General features: G+C 39.5%; 1 protein-coding gene across 1 annotated transcript in view; it reads right to left on the reverse strand.

The window, feature by feature from the left end:
* Positions 1–222: 222 nt before the first annotated feature.
* LOC126482354 (RNA-binding protein 1-like) overlaps positions 223–12,582 on the reverse strand; it is a 39,810-nt gene continuing 27,450 nt past the window's right edge. The window contains exon 4 of the mRNA XM_050106436.1: positions 223–491. Within this exon, the coding sequence (XP_049962393.1) occupies positions 401–491 (91 nt within the window). The 3' untranslated portion in view covers positions 223–400. The remainder of the gene's footprint in view (positions 492–12,582) is intronic.

Here is a 12,582-nt window from a genome sequence, read left to right on the forward strand (position 1 = left end):
AATGACGTAATTTCAACAAATGAGCTACACAAGTAAGATAAATTATTGGAAAATATTAAATATAAGATTTCAGCATCTTGTATTAGACTATATGGGTCAATTTTTTAACCCTCACAATATGGGAAGATTAACAACCCTACTCCAGCTCCACTTTGTGAATTAAGACCAACAACTTAAGGAGTGGGTAAGACAATGTAGATCATGACCATGTCATAAAATATGTAAACAAGATATTATAAATTTATTAGTTATTATAAAGTAAAGACATTACAAAATGACATCACATGAATAAACAGAAATGTGAAGTTTCTGATCTTAAGTGCATCAATGCCTACAGACATGGTTCGTCAATAGTTTGTGCATATTATTGATAAGGTGCAGTATTTTATCACCAAGTATTTTACTGCCTATCCCATGAACCCGAACGAGATCTTTTTACTGAATGGCTCCTTGATCGTGACCGTGACCGCTTTGGTGGCGGTGAGCGCGATCTGAAAATAAAAAGTTGTAAACGTATAGTTTCTTAAAGTAGGTACACAATTAAATATACAAAAATTAGTTTTAGTTCTCCTCTGTTAAATATGTAAATTACTCATTTGAAAACTGCTTCCTCATGCAACTATCAGGTTTCACTATTCATGAATGATATCCCTCCCTGTCCAATCCTTTCTTTTTGTGCTGTTACCTGTCATCTGTACACAGTTGGCTTGGAAAAAATTACTTACAATGCCTGTAGCAACATTCCCTCATATCGCTTGAAAGCCTTTCTGGTAACAGCAGCTTAAAAAAAATCCACTGGAAAATTACTGTAAATGACAAATTCTACAAAGTGTATAAACTGGAAAATTCCAATCAGAAAGTTATCAAATAAAGAAGAGAAAGATGAGGTGGCCAGTACTTACCTTTAGGAAATGCAACTTTCAGTATAGTCATTAGAGTCAGAAAAATTAAATAAGACATTATTCCTGGCTTTTGGAATCACAGGTTCTTTCTTCCAGGCAGAGTCAAGGGCATGGTTCTAACAGATTGGAGGTGGGGAGCGAATCACTCAGAACTCAGGTTAAAGGAGAATCACTTCCACACTGAGGAGCTCCTTTTCACTTGATACAAGGTGTGTCCCTCTTTCCTACATCCCACATGCCTGGTACCTGCCCTCATCCCATACTATTTCCTCTTCTCTGTATTTAGAAAAGGACCTGTGATTCCAAAAGCTAGGAATGATGACTACTTTGTGTATCTCTATTGGCTGTACTATGTGCTGCACCTTCTGAAAGAAAGTAATGGCCAAACAATTCCGTCCTCTTATAAAAATTTACATCAGTGATGACATCTGATTTCATATTACAACTGAGTGCGATGTTTACGTGTTTCACGAAATACTACCTGTAAGGTACAGAAATACAAATAAGAACTTCAATTGTGCCCATACATAATGTTCGATAATTAGATATTTTTGGTAATCTTTTGATAAAATTAAATCTGTTATTACAGGGAACCTAGCTACAGCCATGATCTTAAAGAGATAAAAAGCATTATTATAACACCGTTAAAATTAAATGTTGAAAATATTACGTTCGAAGTACAAGAAATTGACTTTAAAAGATAAATAATAATAATAATAATAACAGATGATGAGGCACTGGCTATAAAGTTATGAGTTTTCTGTCTATGGGATTTCATACACTTCTGATACACAAGATTAAAAACAACAGTTTAAAAATTTGTAACTAATGTACGCATATGATGCATCTGCATGGAATCAATATTCTAGTTTTCCAACTGCTACAACATCCAGATGCTTCGTCTTGTAACTGATAAGGCAATTGTGTTTTTTACATAGGAGGACTTTTTCCTGCACATGGAAACCTCAGTAACTTGCAGATAAAAATTGCTCCTTTTTGCCCCAACAGTTTAATCAATAATCAACTTCAAAGTTTTTATTTTATAGCAACACTGGAATCTGCCTGACTGGAACAAGCAGTTGCACATTGAGACCCAAAGAAACAGGCACATGGAAGGTTTACTGATTTGTTGTACGCCACGTTCATTCAATGAAATTCACAAGGTAGTCTTTCTAACTAACCCTGGAGTTTCCAAAGTTACCAGCCTCTTTCATTTGGTTGGCTATTGAAACTTTCACGCATTTTGCAACTTATGTGCTTCATTTAGACAAAGCTGTTCCATGAAAATCTTTCTAATGTTATTACTATACGTCTGTCCGCCCCCGGTAGCTGAGTGGTCAGTGTGACAGAATGTCAATCCTAAGGGCCCGGGTTTGATTCCCGGCTGGGTCAGAGATTTTCTCCGCTCAGGGACTGGGTGTTGTGTTGTCCTAATCATCATCATTTCATCCCCATCAACGCGCAAGTCGCCGAAGTGGCGTCAAATCGAAAGACTTGCACCAGACGGGCAGTCTACCCGACGGGAGTCCCTCGTCACACGCCATTATTATTATTATACTTTATGTCTGAATTAGCTTTTTCCTTCTGGCACCTCATTTTCAAGCCACAGAAAAGTAGCGATAGCTTCACAAATATTGGTTTGCATATGTAACTTTTTGGTTTCTTTCAATATTATCTGTACATAGTTGGATTTTCTTTAGATATCAGAAAGCCATCCTGTGTACTGCAGCATATACTGGATGACATGTCTTCATCTGTCTGGCATATTTCCATGACTGATGGGAATCAGTCAATGACTCAGAGCAAATATGATATTACATATACTCAAAATAACATTCCTCTTACAACCGACATCCAAATAACGCAGTATTCTACTAAGTGTAACTTACCTGTCCCCTCACACGTTTGTCACAGAAAATCAATCATTATACCTCTTAAGCCTTTGATATTTTGGAGAATACAAGAGCAACATTGATTTTCAACACATTAATGATAATTACTAAAAAAAGAACTACTCGAACAGACAACATAATACTGAAATGCTTTTCAAAATTTGCAACACAACTTTGAAATTGTTCAAAAGGCATGACCTTGAGACAATGAAGCCTAATAACATAGCTTTGCTGCTCACTGCCTATAATAAGAAATGTAAGTAAGTTATGATTGGCAATGCACTGCAAGATGGATTTTATGGTCTGAGTGACAAACCATTTTCTGATATCGAAATGGGAAGATTTGATTTTAATAAGCAGACAAGATCACAGAGTAACTTTACTTCTTAATATATCACACAAATTCTTTTAGAGATGTGTTGTTGATTCTTTTGCACTGAAATGAAATGTCGTGTGACGAGGGCCTCCCGTCAGGTAGACCGTTCGCCTGGTGCAAGTCTTTCAATTTGACACCACTTCGGCGACTTGCGCGTCGATGGGGATGAAATGATGATGATTAGGACGACACAACACCCAGTCCCTGAGCGGAGAAAATCTCCGACCCAGCCGGGAATCGAGCCCGGGCCCTTTGGATTGACAGTCTGTCGCGCTGACCACTCAGCTACCGGGGCGGACTCTTTTGCACTATAACAATACTTCATTACCTTTTATGCATTTTGGTGTTAGTGTAATGCTTCACGGAAGTAACTTTGATGAGATACATTGTACCAATAAGTTTTGGATCCTTCATGAAGGGAAATTGGTAATACTGCTGATAGACACACTTCAAAGCAGAAAACTCCTCCACCCCTTCCTACAAAAGGATAACTCCTTTTTCCTATTAAATCTTGTCGGGTCTTTTCCCAAATCCAAAGTCATCTTCCTTGACACCGACCCTCTCTCTAAGGCTCACATATACACATTCATCTTAAAAAACTAAGTAATTAGCAACAACAGCACCACAATAGCTGCCATCCCTTTTCTGCATTCTAGATATTTTTGGCAAATATATATGGAGTGATTTTGCTAAATGGGGACAAACTGCAGGGAACAATCCCCTGAGAGGATAAGAGGAAAAAACAGTCATATGGACATATGGCTGGAAATTCTTCCAAGGGAGGTACACCCACTTGAAGGTGGAGATGAAAGATCTGAGATCTGACTGTAAAAACACCTGGTAACAACACCAGGCAGGCGGCCCGCCAGTAACGAGTAAGCCAATCAGCTGTGTGGAACATTCTCTATGACAACTGTCACTCTGCGCATATCACTTACAAAGCATGCAGGTCTTACTACTTATAATGTGTGCAGGCCTTGCCTCCATGGGGGCAGTTTTGTCACTGGTTATTCACACAGGCCATCAAGGTGCTGAGATTTCTATCACCCATGCTATTCACAGATGAGGCTACATTTACAAGATGCGTTATTGTCATCCTAGACAATAACCAACTATGGGCTACGGAGAATCCCCATGGTAGAAGCAGCAAATCATCAGCACAGGTTTAGCCTCAATGTGTGGTCGGGAATTACTGGTGACTGACTTGTGAGACCAGTCATCTTTTCGTATCGCCTCACAGGTGAAGCATATCTGCACTTCTTGCAAAACGAACCTGCCTCTCTTGCTGGAAGATGTGCTGGCCTGGGCTGTTTTGAGGGAAGAGACCAAACTGCTAGGTCATCGGTCTCATCGGTTTTTAGGGATGGACGGGGAAGGAAGTCGGCCGTGCCCTTTCAAAGGAACCATCCCGGCATTTGCCTGGAGCGATTTAGGGAAATCACGGAAAACCTAAATCAGGATGGCCAGACGCGGGATTGAACCGTCGTCCTCCCGAATGCGAGTCCAGTGTGCTAACCACTGCGCCACCTCGCTCGGTGGAAGATGTGCCTCTGATGGTGCAAAGGGTACTGTAGTAAGATGGTGCCCAAGCTCACAGCCCTCTTGAGTGAGGAGTTAAAACACTAGTACAGACAGAACATTCTCACTTCTCTGGTGTGTTCTGAAGTATGCCCCCCCCCCCTCTCTCCTCTCTCTCTCACACACATACACACACACACACACACACACACACACACACACACACACACACACACACCACTTTCCTCAACACCTATAACCTCTCCCAGACTCTCCTCTCTCACAACCACACCACAAATCTGGTCCATAAACAAATCTCTACAATTATCTTCTGTTCCAAATACAGCTCTCACTTCCAAATAACCCAAAAGAACCCCCATCCAATATCACCCCTGAATGCGTTAAACCATTGCTCCACTAAGACTATTACACTCAAAGGTCAAGCCCTGAAACGAGACCATCCTCCTTCCATAACCTCCCAACACAACTTACTGTTACCAATTGTCTTTCTTCTAACTTCCTCAACATTTCTCTCTAAACCGTGACATTCCCTGATCATTACCCCTACTTACCAGAGGATTCCTACTCCTGCAATTATTTGTCCTATGAAACAAGATCCACCTTACCATTAATCAATCGTACATCAACAAAAGCAGAGTACCATGTAAAAAAACCTGATGTTTATGAACTAACATTTGCTTCCTACATGGCTTTGTGTATAGGAAAGGCCACCACAAAAACAGACTGGCTGAAGGATGAGTGGTCACAGAAGAATTGTCTCATTACAGGATATCAAGTGTTCACTTGCTGTGTGTGGTCTATGGCATGACTCAGAAGACCACAGCACTTTCTACACCACCCAGTTATCTTACCCAGTACTAGTTTTTTAAACTTTTTATGTGGAAACTTGCTCTCTAATACAGCCTATAATCTTTCCTGCTCTCGTAGTTCATTTTACTCAATTACTTTCTAGTGTTATTCCCCCTGCAATGTGTGGTGATATCTAAGTTTTAGTGATGTCTTTTCTGATGTTACATGATTTTCAAAGAAGCTGATAGCAGGACGATGGCAGCAACACATAATTAGCAATACAAATAGCGGCACAAATAATGGAGTCTGAGGAGCAAAATGGGCTTAGAGCAGGACACGCGCACATGGATGGCTTATTTGCTCTTAAAAACCTCACTGAAAAGAGGCTAAAAGGGGAATGAAAGTTTACTTAACATTTATTGATCAGCAGGAGGCATATTATTCAATCCCACTAAAGTAAGTAGTGAGTAGCAATGCAAAATTCTGGTATTAGTAATAGGTACTTCCAGGTAATAAGAAACTTATATGACAGTTGCATCAGTACGGTTAAAGAAGGTAACAAAATTCCTCCTGAATTCTCCACAAATGAGGGTCTATGGCAAGGGAGCTCATTAGCACCACACCCGAGAAATTATACTCAGAAGGGGAGGGGGAGTTTAAAGTGTAAACAAATATGGCTCGTCATGTGATGGACAAAGAATAAAGTGTCCCCACCTCCCAGGGACTTGCAGGAAGTAGTACTTACTTGTAGTAATTTGCATGAAATTAAATTTAACCTTTCAGGTACTTAAAATTACTGTTACACTATAAACACTGACAGCAGTGAGAATACATGATATCTATCGAAATAATCTGAGTGGAACTAGGGCAGCTGGGGCCACTAAGACTTTGACAGACTGTACTGCATACGCCTCGTGTTTGAGTCGTACGTCAGTCTTTCCATAACAAATAAATGTCATCTTACATTTTTTTCTTTCAATGAATTATAATGTTTTCATCCAAGAAAGTTACAGTTTGGCTTGATGGAGTATTGCACTTGATTTAAGGGATATAAATGTGGCACAGAGCAATCTCCATATTCAAGACACTGATTTGTATAGTCACTGATAGAGATTAGAGAGGGTACTTTATTAGATTACTTTTTCAACATTCTAAACAATATAATTTGTCTATACAGCATTATTTGCAGCACAAGTGATCCATACAAAGTGTGAACAGAGCAAGTATTTTCATAATTATGGAAAATCCTTCTCTTGCAATATCTCCTACATACGTTTTCTTATTGAGTCAGAGAAATGCTAGTATGAAGTCTCCTAAGGATGTCAACCTCTTTTACCATTTAGCAGGGCAGTACTTTTTCTTGCTGGGGGAAGAGGCTCTCGCAGGTTTACAGTAGATCAAATAGACATATGCTTCAGAGAAACCGCCAGTAATGTAGCAAACAAGAATACAAGTTTACAACACAAAATATAAAAAAGATGGAAATAACTATCACATAAACACATACGTAAGAAACACACACCATGTCTCCTCATTCATGGTAGCATAGGCTCACCAACTTGTTGGATACTGTTACATATCTACAAAGAAAATGACTTAGAAATTAAAAGCTAAAGTATAAAACAAATTTTATTGCACTGTTGCACATGTATACATACTGTTTTTAATCATTACTCAGATTGTTCTGAGTCATCACCACTCGATTCCTTGTTGGTACTGCCTTTGTAGATAGCATCATCCTATGTGCCATCAAGTGCATTGGAAACACAAAATTTTTTAAATGTATTATGGACAGTCTTACTCGGGATACATCTCCAAGATTGGTCAATCCACTTACACACTTGAGGGAAGCTTGCAAGCTTAACATGTAGTGCAGGCGTTGCCTGTCTATCTTCTCTCAGTAGCCGTTGTGGAGACATATTTTTAAGTTTGTCCTTAAATGGTTTGTTTAAACGAACATCTAATGGCTGCATAATTGATGTCATCCCTCCTGGAATTACAGCCAAATCTACCTACTCTCTACTAATTCCCTCCTTACAGAAGCATGAACTGCACAAAGATTTGCTACAAGGATATTTAGCAAACATAGCAAGGCACCAGGAAATGTTGCCATAAAAGTTTAATCCACTCTAATACCATGTCCTATGTGAACCAGCCACATTCGTTAGCAAGTAAGTAACACTTTTTGGAAATACTTCAGACTTGGATAACATCGTGCAGTTAGTAACAATAAATTGTGGCAGTTTATGGCCATCAGCTATACAAGCATGCAAGACAGACACACGCTGCTTTTCACCATCTGCGGACATTATCCTGACAGCTCTGTTCCCTGTTGCTTCTACTGTATTATTTGTTGGCGTATCAAAATACACCTATCTGACCAAGAAGAAACCTATTTTCAGTTTGACATCTGATTATGAAATGCCAAAAAATGATAAGTTCTTCCTCATAGTTTTCAAGCAGCTTCTGTACAACTGAAGTGCGCCTACGAAGAGAAAATCATCCATGTTTCACGAAACAGCCAACACAGTTGCAGCTTCCTTTGAATTAGTGATTTCCTGCTGTCGAGCAACTTCATGTGCTTTAACTTGGATAATTTCTACACTCACAGATAAGCACTTATGTCGTAGCTCCCTAACAAAATCATTCAGCACATCTACTATATAATAGCAAGCACGTTTTGGCCCAGAAATGTTTTTCTATAGCTGGAACAAGCTATAAGTTGTTCCTTTTCCTGTCTCCTTGGTCTCATGTTACTCTCGTTGATCCCGTGTCACTGACCTGTGGCATGATCAAGCACTGCTCTCATTATCCTAGAGGTCAGTGGAAGAAACACAAATGACAGTTTTGAACATGGCTGCCTTTCAGTAACCACGTCTATGGTTCAATGATGAAATAACGCAGAAACCAGTTGCAAATAATTTTTTAATATACTGACCTAGGTTTCGACAGTTCTAAGGCTGTCTTCATCAGAATGAAATTTTAACAACCATAAAGTTACATTGCGAGAAGGCAATAGCCACAGTTCTGATCAGAATTGCTCAAGCCAAAAATTAAAAAGGCTGGAACATTTTTAATTTTTGGCTTGAGCACATCTGGTCAATACTTTGACTACTGCTGTCTAGCAACGTATCTTTACGGTTGCTAAAATTTTCTTCTAACGAAGACATCCTTAGAGGAGTCAAAACCTAGGTCAATATATTAAAAAATTATTTGCAGCTGGTAGGCTGCATTATTTCTCCACTGAAACACAAATGAAGTGGGGGGGGGGGGGGGGGAGGGGGGGAGGGGGTTTGGGGTTGGTGCACTCATTGCAAGTAGCGCAGATAGCATAAGATCCATATCAATCAACAGCTATGGTAGGGGTCTCTCATGGGAGTAACAAGGTTTTGTAAAAGCTCATTTGTAAGGGCACTCATGTTCAAATGGGTAACTCATAATTATGATATTACATTAAGGCAGTGAAATACTTATTATGTTATGTTGCAAATATTAGCAGCATTGAAAAACGTGTGACGACAACCTCCAAATGGAGTTGGAGCTGTCAAAATGTAAAACTGTACTTACCATGCTTGCCAACTTCTGAAAGTTTCTTAAAAATGTCCTTTTTGTTGGCGTGTATATAAAGAAACTTATCTTTATTGATATGAATATATGAAAAACTTCCAAATTCAAAAGATGAGCAACCCACAACGAAACACTAACACAATGACTACTGTGGCAAAGTAACTACTTACAGCAGCTTCTTGCAGCATTTTCAGAACTTCCCGTGGCTTGCACCTGAATCTAAGTCACAGGCGCATATATGGGCCATGGAAATTGGAAAAAAAGATTGGCTTGCTTTTGTGTAAGTGCAGTAAACACACAAAAGACTGAAAATATGCTAGTGGGTGGCAATGAACGAGAAAATTTGGGTGTAGGATTCAAATTAAAAATGGATGTACATCTAAATATTTGGGTATCACTTATACAAAAAAATGGAAGAGGCACCTGAGAATCACAAATAAAATAAGGCAAGGGAAAAGAGTAATTGGTCACCTGAACTCTTTGTCATGGAATGACAAAAATACAAAGAAAACAGAGGTTTTTAAAAGTCAGTCATATAGAGCACCACCACATATGACACTGAAATATGGGAGCTAACCAAAAATTACAAAAATATGTTGATGACCCTTGACAAAGAAGCTGTCATATTTCCAAATTGGAGCATATCAGAAATGAAATGACACTATTTGTCATGCCACAGCTTTTAACTTGGAATGGCCACCTCCAATGCACGAATGATAACCAACGGCCATAAAAAATCTATGAATGGACACCAACTGAGCAAAGGAAATGTGGAAGATTATTGCAAGATGGGAAAGTACTTAAGTTGAGAAGCAGAATCATTGTCAATAAGCTACACACACACATTATGAGGTTTCCCTGGTCACATAGCTAATACAAATATTCCTAAAATCACACACAACTGTCTCTAAAGTTGACTATATAAAACTTACGGTCTTGGGGGGGGGGGGATGTTAGTATGAAGTCAACAATACCTTAATGTCCAGTGGAGATATGGAGAAACTACACAATCTTATAAATGTTTTCACACTGATTAACACAGAAATTGAATCAGAGTATTAAGGTTTTGTTTGCATAATGAAACTACGAAACTTCTGAATATATGCAGTTATGTTTGAAATACCCTAAATTATCCTAGTTTAGAAATTAAGTACAAAATGGTACATGATAAATGAGTTTTGTTAGCACCAAATGAAGTGCAATGAAGAATAATCAAATTTACACAAAACTTTAAGTATTAATTTATCATTTAATCAGATAAGAATTAAGATAACTACACCATGTTTATATCAAAATGCTCAGTGGATTAGCACGGATCTAACAATTCTTTTTAATTTTAAATTGGTCAACTGATCTGAGAGTTGCAAATTTCTTATAATTTACAGCGGAACCCATCACTAAACACTGCAGCAGCTAGGAGGGGGGGAGCATCGGAAGCTGCAACCAAAGAGAAGTGAGCCCACTGATATTTTGTTGGTTAGCATAGCTCTGAGGGTTGTATTTGGGATGCAATGGAGAGGAGTCTTGTTATGATCACAGCAAAGAAAGGGTTTGCTCTTAGGTCACAGTACAGCGAAGATATGTCGGACTTTGTCCCATGTAGCATACAGCTGCATATACTGTCAGTTACTATACTTAAGAAATTCCATTCTGCGAATGGATCCAAGTTATGGACTTAGTAAAGTTTAGCTGCACTGGTGGTACACAGTGAAGCAGCTCAACAATGAACTGAACTTAAAAATGTAGTACAACAATATTGAACCATAGCTTACTGGTTGCAGCTATCAACTGCTGGAAACAATTATTCATTTCCTGCGAGATATATGCATTTTTGATTAAACCTTTGATTGCTACGGGCATGCTCTTTGTATTCCATGGATAGTGCAGCTTTATTGTCACTGTACTGCTTGCCTAATGCTGCTATCGGTGCTGTGGTTGGCATTCCGGCTGCTGTGAAATACTTATCATCTGATTTTAAAGAAAATATTTGAGTTATAAGATTTGAATTTTGCACATTGTAGTGTCTGATATTTTTACTCAAAAAAGGATTGAATTTCTTTCCGTTATTCATCATAGTTGTGCTGCAATCAAATTACACTATGTGATCAAGAGTACTGGACACCTGGCTGAAAATGACTTACAAGTTCGTGGCGCCCTCTGTCAGCAAGGCTGGAATTCAGTATGGTGTTGGCCCACCAGCCTTGATGACAGCTTCCGCTCTTGCAGGCATACATTCAGTTAGGTGCTGGAAGGCTTCTTGGGGAATGGCAGCCCATTCCTCATGGAGTGCTGCACTGAGGAGAGGTATTGATGTCGGTCGGTGAGACCCGCACAAAGTCGGCATTCCAAAACATCCCACAGGTGTTCTACAGGATTCAGGTCAAGACTCTGCGTAGGCCACTTCATTACAGTGATGTTATTGTCGTGTAATCATTCCACCACAGGCCATGCATTATGAATAGGTGCTCATTCGTGCTGAAAGATGCTATCACCATCCCTCAATTGCTCTTCAGCAGTGGGAAGCAAGAAGGTGCTTAAAATATCAATGTAGGCCTGTGCTGTGATAGTGCCACACAAAGCAACAAGGGGTACAAGCCCCCTCCATGAGAAACATGACCACAACATAACACCATTGCCTCCGACTTTTACTGTTGGCACTACACATGCTGGCAGTGATGTTCACCAGGCATTCACCATACCCACACCCTGCCATTGGATTGCCACATTGTGTACCGTGATTTGTCACTCCACACAACGTTTTTCCACTGTTCAATCGTCCAATGTTTTTGCTCCTTACACCAAGCGAGGTGACATTTGGCATTTACCAGCGTGATGTGTGGCTTACAAGCAGCCCCTCAACCATGAAATCCATGTTTTCTCACGACCCGTCTACCTGTCATAGTAATTGCAGTGGATTCTGATGCAGTTTGGAATTCCTGTGTGATGATCTGGATAGATCTCTGCCTATTACACATTACAACCCTCTCCAACTTTCGGCAGTCTCTGTCAGTCAACAGACGAGGTCGGCCTGCATGCTTTTGTGCTGTATGTGTCTCTTCACATTTTCACTTTACTATCACATCGGAAACAGTGCACCCAGGGATATTTAGGAGTGTGGAAATATCGCAGACAGACATATGACACCCAATCACCCGACCACGTTCGAAGTCCGTGAGTTCTGCAGAGCGCCCCATTCTGCTCTCTGACGATATCTAATGACTACTGAGGTCACTGGTATGGAGTACGTAGCAGTAGGTGGCAGCACAATGCACCTAATATAAAAAACATATGTTTTTGTGGTTTTCCGGATACTTTTGATCACATAGCATAAGTAAATCACTGAACAAAATTTTAAAAAGTTTGCAGAGGTAAAAACGCAATGCATGAGCTTTGTGTAAGGTTGATTTCAGCTCATACACTGCTGTGTATGAATTGTAGATAAGATACCAAAATTTTAATTAAATTTGATTAAATCTTTCCAAATCATTAGTTTTTATACCCGGAGGATGGTTGTGTG

Source organism: Schistocerca serialis, chromosome 5 (assembly GCF_023864345.2).
Source record: "Schistocerca serialis cubense isolate TAMUIC-IGC-003099 chromosome 5, iqSchSeri2.2, whole genome shotgun sequence".
Classification (NCBI taxonomy): domain Eukaryota; kingdom Metazoa; phylum Arthropoda; class Insecta; order Orthoptera; family Acrididae; genus Schistocerca; species Schistocerca serialis.